The following is a 13,866-nucleotide window of genomic DNA, read 5'->3' as shown; positions in this document are numbered from 1 at the left end:
TTTGCCTGTCGGGTATGCACTATTGAGGCTGGGACGATAGGAGCGGCACACTGGTGGCTGCGGGCGGGGACGATACATGATGCGTCGCAAGACCCTGAAGAGATGCATCATCCGAGATTGGCGGGAGGAACGGGGCGGACCCTAAAGGTGCCCAGAACAGGCCAGAATCGAGGGGCAGAATGACCTCGAAAAAGCGAGAAGCGTTGATACCAACGTTTGACAGCAAACGACCTAGACGCGGGGCAGTGTGGTGAGTCGAAATCCATGGCTTCCTGTTCTGTTCTCCCCACCGTCACCGTTCCTGCTGCGTCACCCACCACCCCACCCAATGCCTGCCCAGATATCCATGTACGTTGTAATACATTGCTGATGTATCCGTACTACGCTCGGAGACTGCCTGCCAATGTCCGCACACGTATGTATCTTTCTTGTACTGCACTACCAATTATACCTCGGGTAGTTTTTTTTTTTTTTTTTTCTCTTCAGGGTCCCCCCCTAACCCTAAAAGTGTCCCCGTCGCGAGAACCACAACCCACATTACTTCGTACGTGAATCGGAGTCCGTCCCATCGTCGCTAGCCCACATTCAATAATGCCTCGCCTGGCACCGTTCGATCCACCGTCGCCTTGCATCCGACGGTGAGGGTCCAGTCGCGGCCTGGCGATATTCTTCACCCCTCCCCATCGCCCTACCCCGTCTCATCTCGTACGGTACTCCAGGGGAGACAGAAACACTTTCTTTCTACTCAGAGTTCGGGTATTGCCACAAGGGACCACCGAAGGCACTAAAAGGCCTTTTTTTTCACCATCCTTTCTTGTTTTCTTTTGGTCCCCTTCTTTGCCACTTCTAGCCCATCCTGACCTCGCGACATCCCCCCACGGAATTCAGGGTCTCCTGGTTGATCTGCCGCCCACAATACGCTACATGTGAAACCCTGTCGCTTGCTTGGCTCGTTCTCCAAGATTCCGGGTGCACGTCGATTCAGGGCAGGCCTGTAATAAGCCACTACTAACCACCGAACACGCAACCTTTCCGCTTGGCGGGCGCCACCCTTGCACCCGTTTCTGTCGTCTGACATGCCCGCCAGGGTCTTTCTGCGGCTTCAGTGACATCAGAGCGTTGGTTGCCAATGACCATCCTAACCCGTTAACACTTCAGCCTTTCATGCGCGTAAGTCTCCCCCGGCCAGACCTTGGTAGTGTCCCGTTAGTACAACAAACTGTCATACACAGAGGTACTTGTATAAACCTATATATAGGTATATATATAGAAATATATATATATATATATATATATATATATATGCCTCCCCGCTGCCCTCGTCCCCGTTCCCTCGCGTGGCCGCCTTTTCTGGCTTCGTTTGCTGATTTGGCTAGCCCCTCGAGGTTGCCCCCTTCTCTCCTCCTGTCGAAAACGAGTCTCGGGTCCATAAGCATAGCATGGACGACTCCCAGTCTAAGTCTAGCATCTCGTCCGATTCATCCCATCGGGTTGCCGCGAACCTTGAGCTGCTATGTCGTCGCCAGGAGCTTACCGAAGCCCTGGTCGACCTGCCGTATGATTTGATCTTGTACCTCGAGCGAGCCGTCGTCCACTCGAACCTCGCCTACCCGGATCTCGCCGCCGGCGACGCCTACAAAGCCCTGCTCCTCACCGACGAGGTCCTTACCGAGGGTTTCGAATACCATGAGCAAGCCCGCGCCAGCCTCGAGGCCCGCGAGCTGAACCCGGTGCCCTCCGTCCTCGACCATGGTCTTCTGCTGGACCTCTCCGAACCTCTGGCCGGCCAGCACCCGGGTGACCGACCCTCGCAGATTGCCAAGCTGGCCTCGGTACGGGCCTTCCAAATCCTGTCTCTCAACCTCCTCCTCTGCGGTTGCCTGAGGAGTGCCTACGAATTCTGCGAACGCGGCCTCACGCACGCCCCGAATAACAAAGAACTGCTCGAGACGCGGGGTTACATCCATGAAGTGGCTCGCCGGCGCCTGAACAAGCAGGAATTCAGCGTTGGCGACCTGCCAGATCGAGGCCTTGTGCGACGCGAGATCTACCCTTGGAACGACCACGAGCCTGATCGTTTCGCCCCCGAGTCCCTTGCCTTCCTCAACAATGAGCTTCGAGAATTTGCTCCCAAGTGCGCCGTTCAGGTGTCGGAGCTCCCCGTGCTTCTGGACGGGGAGAGCGAAACCGACAACTACGACATAATCCCGACGTGCCGTCAGCTGGGCTTGTTTGCCACCCAAGATATTGCGCCGGGCGAGGTCGTTCTCCGAGAGTACACCCTGCTAACGGCCAACAACCGGCTCAAGGAACCCGTCTGCGACGCCTGCAGCTCGGAGCTCCCTGCGCTCGGCAGCGAGTCGGCGGCCGTTAGCTGTGACGAGTGCTACGATACCGTCTTCTGCAGCCAATACTGTCACGACCAGGCCCAGGAGCTCTACCACCCAGCCGTGTGTGAGAAGGAGGTAGATGCCATCGCGAAGGATTCGGATGCTCGGGAAGCAGACGAGGCCCTGTACCTGCTCCTGCTGGCCCGGGTCCTGGCCCTGTCGAGTCACCAGGAGATCCACCCCCTGGAGGCGAAGCAAATCAAGTACATCTGGGGCGACTTTGTCCCCTCGACGTCCAACGACCTCGATCTCTCGCCCCAGGCCGGCCCGCCGCCCGAATGGACGCTCCCGTTCTCTTTCAAATACAACATTGAAGCGCCGCTCCACATCCTGGAGAAGATGGACGTCGACATCTACCAGAGCCTTGCCGAGTACGACATTTGGGTCTTCAACACCGTGTACAGCAAGTTCCGCGGCACCGCGTCCGCGCGCAAAAACCCCCGCGACGGACGCCCGGACGTTGCTGCCGTCCACCCCTTCTGGTGTCTGGCCAACCACGACTGCGACCCGAACGTTACCTGGGACTGGGGAGGGAGGATGGTTTTGCGGGAGCGGGAGGAGAGGGCCGTGGGCGGGACGTCCCGGGGGATTCGGGCGGGGGAGGAAATCTTGAATCACTATTGCGACGTGACGCTCCCCGTGCAGCAGCGGCGCGAGTGGGCCAGCGGTAGCCTGGGAGGGTGGTGCATGTGTGACAGATGTCGTAGGGAAGCGGCTCTCAACGGCACCGGCCAAACCTGACAGATAGATCAGAAGCGGGGCCCTTGAAGTGAGGCCCCTTGATATGTGCTTATCCGTTCTTAGGAAGAGAAGAAAAGGGGGGGGGGGGGAGCGTTTACAGCCGGCATTCAAAATTGACATGTTGATCTGAACGTTAAAAGCATGCCAGCGGAGTTGGATTCGTATATTGAGAGAAATCTGGATGGTATTTATTCGTTTATTTTCTTTCTTCGCTCAACCACCTGTGCCGTTGCCTTTCGCCTTGTCACTTTGCATGTATAATGTCTTCGTCTCCTTGTATATAGGAACAGAGGGCCTTTGAATATGACTATGTTTCTATATAAAACCAACCTTGGCCACTGGAGGAAATCATAGCTCTAGCGACATAGTTGGACTGAATGTGCAACCGAGTTCCAGATTCGCTAGCATTAACTCCCCATACCTTGACGAGAAGACATGCTAGTCCTGTGTCAAGCTTAGAGCATCGCCTACGATGGAAGTCAAGCACCACGGTGAGACACCTAGGGACGTTGAGGATGTGGGACCGTTGGACACTCCGTGGCAGATGAGCTTGGGGCAGCAGGGCAGTGGAATGTATGAGAGTTGAGAACAAGATCATTTGACGTGTATATGTATATTATATGCATAGACATATATATAGCCATCCGCCCGAAGGGGCCCGTACGCCGCGGCTGCATCAGACAGCGCCTGACATCTGCAAGGTTGATATGAATTGCCGTTTTCTTATTTTCCTTCATCCAACCCGTTGAATCCAGATTCATAGACACGTACCGAAGAACCTGCCCTCCAAAGCGAAAGAAATCAAAAAAGAAGCACAGCAAAACGAAGACCTCGAAGCCCGCACTCCTCCCGGGCATCCCAAGAGATCTGAAAGCAGTCAAGATAGAGAGGGGAAAAAAAGAAGAAGAAAAGAAAGTGAAAAAAACCAGATCCAATGTGTTTGGGGTATGATTCATAGCCATCTGGGGCAACAAACAAAGCTGCTAGGACAAACTGCGGCACATCACGTCGTTGGTGGTAAGACCTTCCACGGCTCCCCACCGTTCCCAGGCCGATTCCCCCACCTTCTGAATTCCTCGACTCATCGGAATATTCATACAACCCCCCCTATACCCGCTCTCGGCGTTAGACGGCAAAAACAAGAGGGTTACACGTTTGTTCAGTTGGGCATCCGCAGGATGGGGTACAAGGGTGCTGCCGGGGCGGGGGTAGGCCTCTTCGAGTCAACGTCCATCGACTCGGGGGACCGGTACCGGTTGTCGCGCGGCGGGGGCGGCTGGGCGGGATGCGAAGCGTACGGGCTGGGATGAGTGCGCGGTGGCGGTGCGTGCGAGTGTGGGTAAGCGGGGGGAGAATCGTCAATAAAGTCGTTGCGGGCGATGCGGTCGCGGATGTACTCGCGCAGGGCCTCGATGGTCCTCATGTTCTCGAGCCACTGGTCGTACTTTTCCTCGCGATCTCGGGCGCTCTCGCTCGTTTCCGACTCGGACGAAGGGGAACCGCGCGGGGGTTCGGACTTGGGGGGTCCGGGGCCGGGGGCTGGGGCGGAGGTGGGCGCCTCGGCCGGACGAGGGGCCGGGTTGGCACGCTGGAGCATGCCGCCGCCGTAGTTGCGGCGCTCGTTGCTATCAAAGTTGGTCCCGAGGGTCGAGCTGGTCGACTGGTTTGGGTAGACCGAGTTGACGGCCGGTAGGTTGGGATACATGACCGAGGAGCCGGCGGTTGTGCTGTGGCGCGACTGGGGAGACATGCCGGACGAGGAGGGGCTAGGCGACTGGCCCGAGGTGTAGGAGAGGTTACTCGAGGGGGGTGTCACGGCAGGGGTTCCGGTGGAGGAGATGGCGGTGAGGGGGGAGGCCATGTGTGCTGCCGAGGCGGCGGCGGCGGCTTGGTAGCTTTCCTGGGTCATGGGGACGGCCCCGCTGCTACCACGATGACCGTTGACGGTGGGTGGCGACGGACTATGTCGGAACTCGAAGTGGTTCTGGCCGTGGATGTGGATGCCGTTGGTAGCCTGGTTGGCATTCTCGTAAACGGTGCTCTGCATCTGTTCCAGAATCTGGTCGATCTGGATCAGATCGTGCTTGGTACGGGCGTTGGGCATGGGCGGCAGGTAGTACTGCTGCGCCAGGGGTCCCGGGCCGGAGGGGACTCCGCCATGGTGGTGGTGGTGGTGGCCGGCATCGTGGGAAACGGCGTGGGCGGCATGGGCGGCATGATGCTGCTGGGTCATGTACTCGGCAGAGGGCATGGGGGCCGGGGTCTGGAGGGCGAGGGCGCCGTGCAGAGGGAGCAGCGAGCGGCCGACCGAGGCGTACGAGGCCGGGTCTACCTGGCGGCGCTTGGCGTTGGCGAAGAAATCGTCCACCATGTCATAGGCGCGCTTCCGCGAGTCGAAGCCGGTGGCGGCGTGGTGGTGGTGATGGCCGAGGTAGTCCGGGCCACGAGGAGGCGGAGCATAGTAGAGACCCAGGGAGGGAGACGGAGCCGGGGCTCCCCCGCCATAGTAGCTAGCATGCCCAGGGGCCTGATGGGGGTAGGCGGCCGCGTTAGTTCGAATCTGGCCATTATGATCATAGTAGCTAGAAGCAGCTGCGAGGCGAAATTAGCCCCTGGTTTGGGGAGAGGGAGGGGGAGAGGGAGATTTGGCAGCATCCACGCAGGAACGGGAGGGCCAAGTGGACTGGATACATACCTTTACCGGCTTGAGCGCGGTAGCCTCCGTTCATGGGCCCTTGGTCCTGGGGTGAGCGGACAAGAACAGAGTCGTCGGCATGGGTCTGGGGGGGAGTGTGTTAGTATACTGAAGGAACAAAAAGTTGGAGTGACAAGAAGAGATTCAGATCAAGAGAATCAAAGGAATGGTTTCATGGTTTTCGTGTTCTTACCTTGACATGCTTCTTCAAGTCTTGGGGCCTCTTGAAGGACTTGCCGCAGAATTCGCACTTGTGAGGCTTCAGAGGCACATGGACACGAATGTGGGAGGTGATGTGATCCCTCTTGACAGTGGTGGTGCGGCAGTTATTCCACTGACAAGTGAGGTTCAGGTTGTTGGTGCTCTTACGACCAACATGACGCTCGCATAGGTGCTCCTGAAGGCAATCAAGTCAGTCAGCCTTCCATCAAAAGTGAGACGAGAAGCTGGGGGAATTAAGACATACGTAGAGCGCTTCGGGCGTGACAAACTTGAGGTTGCACTGATCCCACTTGCAGATGAGGTTGTCGTCCTGGGTGGTGGCGGCACTGGCAGCGGTTGAAGGCGTCGCAGTGGTGGCGGTGGCAGTGGTAGTGGGAGTGGCTGTGGCCGTGGCGGCAGTGGCGGGCGCCGGGGCCGGGGCAGTGGACTGAGAAGTGTTGCTGGCGGCGCCCGATGAAGGGGCCGGTGTGTTTGAACTTGACGACGCAGTCCCCGAAGACTGTTCCTCGGGTCTGGCGGACATGGTGAGGGATGTCGAGTGAGTGAGAGTGTGAGAGGGATGGGATGGGATACGTGGTGTAGAGAGTGAAGGTGTAACCAGCTGGTGGTACGCTGTGATTTGTTGTGGACGGCAAGAGTGACCCCGCTGTCAGTTGGTGACTGAAGGGAAGTCAGAACCGTTGGAAAGAGCGAGTGAGTGGTCCGGGTCTTGGCGAGGGAGGAGCGGCCGTGGCGGACGTTTTTTTTTTCTTTTTTTTGTTTTTTCCTCCTGGCGGACGTTGAAGGGCGGAGAAAAAGAGGGGAAGGGAGAAGGTTCGGCAATTGGTCAATATCGTAAGGCGCGCGACTCGAAACGCAAAGCGGAACGGGGCTTTTCTTTTTTTTTTACCCCCGAATATCTGTCCTCGACAAACTCTTGTCAAGCACAAAAAAAGTCTTTACTCGAAGGAGATACGATGAATGCGAAAGAAGTGGGAGGGGTGGTTTGTTCAGGCGATAGCCCGACTCTTTATTCCAAGAGTGATCGGAGGGTGACTTGCGATAGTTCTTGGCGCGTCTTGGCAGTGTCTTGTAGTGTCTTGGCAATCGCGGTGCTAGTAATGGGGCCCCTCTTTTCATTGGCCCAGGGTGGCGAAGTGGCTCATGGTCAGGTCCTATTCGGTTAGCAGTACCTAGCATAATGTAATGAAATTGGTCGCGGTTTGGTTCCCACCTTAACAAAGGGACTAGGGGTCGCTTATGGCTATTCATTTGCCAAGAATGGGCCAAGAATTGGCACGTCTTGGTAATCCGCAGAGGGTTTTGCCAGTGTCTCTCACCGGCCCGTCGGGGGAGCGCATTTGATTCGTGCATGTCGTCTGATTCCCTGTACGGAGTCTACATTGCTGGAGTACCGGTATTTGTACGCCCCCGGTTCACTATTTATTATCCACTCAATCCATTTTTGGAAGGTTACGCGACCGCGTGCATAAGCAAGATCTTGGCCGCATATGCTGCGTACCTGTACCTCACGATAAGCCTTAATCTCTGCAATCAAAACCAGATGTCTTGAGCCACCAAATCACTACTGTTTCTGCCTCTGTATTCATTGACCCTAAGGCATTAAGAATATATAATGTCCTTACGCTAGGTACCCTGTTATATACACTATATAATCCTGATACCCTAGTCACGTGACCTTATCACACACCACGTAATCCTGATACCCTAGTCACGTGACCTTATCACACAGTGCGGAATCCTGATACCCTGGTTACGTGACCTTATCACACACCACGTAATCCTGATTACCTACTCTAACGTGTACAGGTACGTAATATTTACAGCCAAGATCTTGCTTATACACGCGCTCGCGTTACCTTCTTATTTGGGGTTGAGTGGACAGCAAATACCGAACAGGGGGCGTACAAATACCGGTACTCACATTGCTGCCACTTTCCGCTGTTCCCTCGTCCTCACCGTCTGCCGATGATTGTCATGGATGATACGGTAGGTAATTGGTATCTACCTATACAGGAGGTAATGACGACACGCCAGTCGAGTATCAAGAATGCCTTTGCGATGACCATGGAGCAGCTTTGCGATCTATATTCATCCTTCACCCTCTGGCCACCTGTACATATATACTTCGATGAAGAAACATTGCCTACCTATTCTGGCTTATTTGTTGGAAGAAAGAGAAAGACGATTCCACCTTGGCCTGACTCAGGAGGAGACCAATGACTAAAAAAGACACTTTACGTTCCTATACCGTTTACATCAATCTGTCACAGCAGCACCTCGTTGTGCCGCCCGGTAATGGAAAATATTGACCATGTCCGTACGTGTAGTGATTCCGTAGTCAAGTCGAGACGTCGAAGGAAAAGCACAAGTAGACTTTCGACCATTTCATAGAATGACGGGAGAATGGCAACGGAGCAGAGCAGAGAGAGCCCAGCCAGAAATCAAACGTTAAGCTTTCCGCTGCGCCCCGAGAACTCCGTCTCCGCCCGCCAAGCCTGTGGCCTGCAGACCCCACCACACAGGCCACGCAATCACCTACTCCACTAAAAGAGCTGTCGACCAATTATAACGGGCAGGCTCACTATAAGGTACTTCGTAGGCAAGGGAAGGAAATTGGCATCTGCTCGTACGGACTAGGCAAGTACTTTGTAACTGTTTACGGACCAGGCAGAGAGCGCTTTGTTTTGCGCGTTTCACTCGTTCACTCGATTGGGACGGGAGGACTTTTCTCGTTTTCCTCCATCTTCCCACCATAGCACCTAATTTTACTCCTCTGCACCCACCCCCACATGGACACTACGATCAATTCTTGGCATCCGTTTTGCAACCACTTCTGTTCAAAAGACACCAAAATTAGACTTGTTTTTCTTCAGGTGGGTGGAATGGAGTATTACGAGCACTCTACGCTATAATGTGTGTGTGCTACCGTGTGCAGAAACTCTGGGATGCCAATGCGGTGCTTGGTTGGAAATCACTTGCTCCGTCCATGGGCTTGCTAGGGTACCCTCGTATCGTCAAGTCTCATGGCAAGACGGAGAATGGAGCATGAACGAATGACAAGGCATCTTCGTACACATGTCAAGCTGAAGACAACCGTTTTTGGTGTCAGACGCTCCTCCTATGAGGACTCCGTGATGAGAACGACACGGAGTCTGGTAATGAAACCTCAGCCGCGCACTCTTTCTCTTGCCCCACCCTCCCTTTTCTTCTGTTTCTGTCTGTTCCTCGTCTCTTATCTCTCCTCAACTATTATTGAAGGGAGGCTGGTTCCCACGTCACAGTTTGGAGATAGGCTCAACTCAACCCTCATGGTTGTAGGCCACGACGACACTACGACATTGACGCGCAGTCCCAAAACCACAGCCAAGCCGTCTTGTAGGTCCCTCCCGCAAAGGCCTGCTTGGTCACACATCTTGGTTCCCGACCTTCTCGGGGCCAAGAGTGTCAAGACTTGTCCCCACCATCTATCGCACTTAGCCGAGTTGACTCTCCTGCATGGGCCACCGCTTATGCCCAGCTCCGACCAAACATGCACTCCCCCTTGGGCAGTCCAAGTGCTGGACAAGGAACCAAATTTATCCATGTGCCGTTCTGGGCCCTCATCACACAAAGCGCTCCCCTGGGATTCCCCTGGGGGGCCGGCGTTACCAACACTGGGGACACACGATCACTTCCCCTTCGATTCGCTGGTTCGACTGTTCGACTGTTCGACTGGGCTGCTCGTCTCATCAGCCAACACACTAAACATGCCGCCAAGCCCAGCCAAGACAGCTCTCCCAAAAAGAGACTCGACACTAAACTCCATCGTCATTTCTCTCGCTCCATCTTGGGCTCCACCCCGTTCTTTCACGTGTCCCCGTGATCTGTTGATCAGCGGCTTGTTCCTTCTGGGATCTTGCGTCAGTTTCGTTGGCGCTCCCGTGACAGGCCCCACGTTGGGCGCAAACATTCACCATTCTCTGGTCCTGATACGAGTCGAGACTTGACTTCAATCTACCCTAAGAGTCGAGAGAGGGTACTTCAACAAACTGCCCACTAAAAAAAGGAAAAGGATGAACGAAAAAGTCAGACTGTTCAGTCGATTGCATGTGATCTGCTTCATATAAACCGATTGCGAATCCAAGACGCCATGATTACCGAATCTGGTCCCGCTGTTCGGGAGAAAGCCAACGTCAACAACTCCTTTTAGGTTGGTTCCGAGCAAAGACGACATGGCCACCTTGCTCGCGGTTATGTACGTTGTATTGTACGGATACATTACCCCTGCAAGAAACGGAGCGCCTTATGTAGATTCCGTGCCGTCGTCCTTGGATGCGTTATTCTAGACCCGACTTGCTGCGACGCCAATGTACCATCATGGATGCCCGTGAGCGGGTTCCTGGCTGCCAAGACGTTCAACACCGTTGGGCATCACCCGGGCTTGAGGGTCCTCAGTCAACTCTAGACACGGGCTTTTTCTTTCTCCCATCTCAATTGACAAGGACAGCTGGGCGATACTCGGTATAATTATTAGGAACCGTTCATCCCGTCTGGTCTGATCACCAAAACCCCGGGAACCCCTTGCAACGTCGTAGGACTCATTCAACAGAACATCTCTTAGTTGTGCGAAGGCTACACGACTAGTCGATTCGCCAAGTCGCCATGGCGAAGAGCCAAGCTTACCCACCTTGTTCTTCCCCGCCTCTGGCTTTTTAGTGTACCTATATTTGCTCTCGAGAACCGAACCTCTTTCATCGTCCACAACGCGTCGTCATCCCCTGACGTGGGGTAAAGGTCGTCGATTCAAGGTGGCTGATCTGGGCTCACGTCAGGGCCAAGTCCGAGCTCAGTCTGCGTTGCCAGAATTGTACGTTGAGAGGAAACTCTCGTCTCCCGTGGCCATCTACGAAGTAGGGACGTTGAAGATCGGCATCTCTACTCTCCAAGCAGTGTTGCCGCTGGGAGCGATTACCACTTGACGTGTCAACAGTTTCTGTGGATGTGGAAGACGCGCGGCCACCCGTCTGTCTCTGTCGGCGCATGAATGGACAGCGCTTGGCCATGATGCGACTATGATCCTATCCGCACAAACTCACCCATGCAGTTCGAGTCGAAGAGATTGTTCGCTGGCAAATGGCACGAGAGATGGGGTTCACTGATCTTGGGGACGAACAATGACAGGTTCCATTCTGTAAGCTATGACGAAGACGTAGGCATAATGACCGTAACCGCCCAAGACCGCCCGCCCTTCATATAAAGACTGCATAGCCTCCCAGAGACGCCCCCAAAAAAAGTCATTTTCGTGTTTTCTTCTTATTCCCCTCCCAGAGGAGTTTCTCGCTCTCTTCCAAGCTCTCACGCCTGATCCCCTCTCGTTTTCCCGGCTCCAGCTGATGTAGGAAAGCGTCAACATTACCAGCGAGCCTCGTCACGAGACGGATCAATGTCCACATCCCAAATCGCCCCTCCCGGCGAATATTCCTGAGCATATTTAGCTCCTTCGGTGTTGGCTGGTGGCAGTATTCCCTCCCATATAATACAGCCCACCCCCCTCGTCATTTCCACAGGCAGACATGACTGAGAATGGCCAAGGCAAGTCCTGCCCAGACGACCAAGCGTCCCCTGCCTGCTACTAAAAACCGGGAAGGACTTTCACCTAGCGGTAAAAAGCTCATGAAGACAAAAGTCGATTCTAAACTGAATGCGTATGCAGGGACGGACACAATATGGTCCGCCCCCCAAGTTTCCCCACAGGAATTGTTGAAGTGGGGATGATGCCAAAAAAGAAATAAGAAGTTGAAAAGGGGTATGGGCAATAAAAAGTGTTATATCAAAATGAGTCGTAACGTATTCCCGAAAGAGTTGAATGGGGTCGAAGGGGGATCGTAACGGCCAGCTCGCTACTAATCCCTTTGTATCCGTTTGTCGCGACAAACACCAACCCTGTTGGTGGCTTTCGGACTCTTCGAAACCAATGAAAGCGAAGGGTGAAAGCATTCTCAGCACGAGGTTCTTCGAGATGCCGATGGCCTCTAACCTCTGCCCACACGATCGCGGTCCCAAACCGCCAGTGTAGCAGATATTCCCGAGACCAGGGACGCGGAGCACCCTGTGCCCTGGTGGTCGAGGTCGGGTTGTGTGAGGTATCAGAGACGCAAGCCGTAGCTATTGTTGGAACTGCAGCAGAGCAGCCACCGTCGTAGTAGAGTAGCGACGCCGGCCCAGATCCCCGCAACGACGACAATTAAAAAGCGATATTGTTGCCGCCATGGCAGTATCCCAGACGCCGCTGGCTCATAAAAAGGTTCCGTGTCATGAGCATGTTGAAAACGCGATCAAGGGCACGCCGGCCCGACCACAGGAGCCATGACACGGCATTCGCTGGTCCAGTCAACCGTCCGGCCCGTTCCCGATGCCTAACCCGAAGGAAGAGAAAACCCCATGGTCTCCATGTCCGACCAAATAAACGCCATGCTAATGCCGGAAAACAAAAGAAAGGAAAAAGCAAAAAAAAAGTATTATACAGAACCCAGACGAAGGAGAGCTTCAACCGCCTCACGCTCCTGTGCGTCAGACGTAGCTCCCAAGGCCGAGAAGTCTATGTTGAATGGCTGCGGGGATCGAGCCATGCCGGTCGAGACGGATCGCAGTCCTCCGTGTGTATATACAGAGTTGGGGAAGCTGCGACCCGCATAGGATTCGCGACGAAGCGCGGCGGCACCCACGGCGGCCCAGTCCTCGTCATCCGTCACGTCTTCGGGATCGTCGTTCATATTGACATCGTCGTCGGGCGCTTCCGAGCACGAGGCTGAAGCCGAGCCGTCGAGCGACATCTTGTCTGCTTCGTTCTCCGTCATCATATCGTCGTGGTCGTCGTGGGAGAAACCAATGGAGTTTCCGGCGTCGGAGGAGGGCGCGTGCAGTCGGGACCTGTCGATGCCCCGAATCCCGCCGCTGTTACCGATGGGAATACCCGAGACACTGTCCAAGTCTGCCGGAGGGGAAGCGGCCGCGTGGCGCGATGCCTGGCCATGGCGACGCGCATCCCAACGACCCCATCCGACTTTTTCAAACTCGACATCCCCGTGTATTCCGCATCCCTCGCCGCCGCGGCCCTCGAGGGCTCCCACGACGAGCCTGCGGGCTTTGGTCGGCGGAATGCCCGCGAACCCCGGAACCGAGGTAGTCAGGTAGCCCATGATGTGGCGAATGGCCAGCGGGCCGTAGTTGAGCAGGATATCGGGCAGATGATGCTTCGCCAGGAGCTGGGGTGTGATGGCGCCGGCGGCTTCAAAGGGGGGCGAGCGGCGAGCGTGGTCACTGTCACGGGGCTCGTGCAGATCCAGATCCGAGTCTATGGGGTCCAGTCTGTTCTTCTGCAGTTGCGCCTTGAGACCGTGGGGTGGCAAGGCCGGGGAGATGGAGTTGGGAGGCGTGGGGAGAGCCTGAGGTCGGGTCACAGTCGCAGGGACGTTCCGAGCCGCTACAACAGTCAAGTTGTCTCGGCTCAGGAACACCTGGGGGATGTCGCGAGCAACTGCTGCCATGGTTGCCATGCTGTCGGTTGCGTTGAGGGGAGCTTCGAGATGAGCCTGCGAAGGGGGAGATGAAAGAGTTAGAGGCGCAATTCTACCGGCGAAAAAAAGAAAAAAAAAGAAAGAAAAAATGTTGGAATGCGCGATGGTTGCAGGGATGATATAAAACATAAAACCACCACACAACATCGGGAAGTGGAAGATAGGTGACCGTGAAGCAAGGCGATATTTGCCAGTGATTCGCAAGATTGAGTGATACCCAAAGGGAGAGAAGATGTCCAGTAATACTTACAAGTCAATC

The 13,866-nt window shown here is 55.2% G+C and overlaps 5 protein-coding genes across 5 annotated transcripts; 2 read left to right on the top strand and 3 right to left on the bottom strand.

The window, feature by feature from the left end:
* Nucleotides 1–567: 567 nt before the first annotated feature.
* On the top strand, nt 568–3,400 carry ACRALDRAFT_1044559 (uncharacterized protein). The gene is made up of 2 exons (XM_071015362.1): nt 568–1,170; nt 1,377–3,400. Exons 1-2 carry the CDS (start codon nt 1,165–1,167, stop codon nt 3,129–3,131), a joined length of 1,761 nt encoding a protein of 586 aa, XP_070871546.1. The 5' UTR covers nt 568–1,164; the 3' UTR covers nt 3,132–3,400.
* On the bottom strand, nt 3,226–4,228 carry ACRALDRAFT_2022396 (uncharacterized protein; the record flags this gene model as incomplete). The annotated part of the gene is made up of 8 exons (XM_071020094.1): nt 3,226–3,257; nt 3,353–3,426; nt 3,462–3,469; nt 3,496–3,631; nt 3,666–3,915; nt 3,948–3,998; nt 4,058–4,093; nt 4,126–4,228. The coding sequence occupies 8 exons, from the start codon at nt 4,226–4,228 to the stop codon at nt 3,226–3,228; spliced, it is 690 nt and encodes a 229-aa protein (XP_070871545.1).
* Nucleotides 3,719–6,969, bottom strand: ACRALDRAFT_1065632 (uncharacterized protein). The gene is made up of 4 exons (XM_071017193.1): nt 6,293–6,969; nt 6,020–6,223; nt 5,827–5,911; nt 3,719–5,723 (listed from the first exon to the last, which is right to left on the bottom strand). The coding sequence occupies exons 1-4, from the start codon at nt 6,569–6,571 to the stop codon at nt 4,291–4,293; spliced, it is 2,001 nt and encodes a 666-aa protein (XP_070871544.1). The 5' UTR covers nt 6,572–6,969; the 3' UTR covers nt 3,719–4,290.
* A 1,871-nt stretch (nt 6,970–8,840) lies between these two features.
* On the top strand, nt 8,841–11,805 carry ACRALDRAFT_2022394 (uncharacterized protein; the record flags this gene model as incomplete). The annotated part of the gene is made up of 16 exons (XM_071020093.1): nt 8,841–8,924; nt 8,987–9,051; nt 9,083–9,634; nt 9,664–9,891; nt 9,926–10,025; nt 10,121–10,139; nt 10,176–10,204; nt 10,241–10,477; nt 10,533–10,583; nt 10,652–10,813; nt 10,863–10,979; nt 11,021–11,062; nt 11,135–11,221; nt 11,268–11,425; nt 11,454–11,549; nt 11,613–11,805. The coding sequence occupies 16 exons, from the start codon at nt 8,841–8,843 to the stop codon at nt 11,803–11,805; spliced, it is 2,220 nt and encodes a 739-aa protein (XP_070871543.1).
* A 743-nt stretch (nt 11,806–12,548) lies between these two features.
* Nucleotides 12,549–13,586, bottom strand: ACRALDRAFT_2112998 (uncharacterized protein; the record flags this gene model as incomplete). The annotated part of the gene is made up of 1 exon (XM_071023610.1): nt 12,549–13,586. One exon carries the CDS (start codon nt 13,584–13,586, stop codon nt 12,549–12,551), a length of 1,038 nt encoding a protein of 345 aa, XP_070871542.1.
* Between the last annotated feature and the right edge of the window lie 280 nt (nt 13,587–13,866).

Source organism: Sodiomyces alcalophilus (assembly GCF_042370955.1).
Source record: "Sodiomyces alcalophilus JCM 7366 unplaced genomic scaffold ACRALscaffold_8, whole genome shotgun sequence".
NCBI lineage: Eukaryota > Fungi > Ascomycota > Sordariomycetes > Glomerellales > Plectosphaerellaceae > Sodiomyces > Sodiomyces alcalophilus.
This window is presented reverse-complemented; position numbering and strand designations above follow the sequence as displayed.

Bases quoted from the DNA above. Each gene is read 5' to 3' on its own strand.
- ACRALDRAFT_1065632 (XM_071017193.1), bottom strand. From the start codon at position 6,571: ATGTCCGCCAGACCCGAGGAACAGTCTTCGGGGACTGCGTCGTCAAGT. The intron at 6,224-6,292 runs GTATGTCTTAAT...GATTGCCTTCAG, and splicing joins TCACGCCCGAAGCGCTCTAC to GAGCACCTATGCGAGCGTCA. The intron at 5,724-5,826 runs GTATGTATCCAG...TTCGCCTCGCAG, and splicing joins CCGCGCTCAAGCCGGTAAAG to CTGCTTCTAGCTACTATGAT.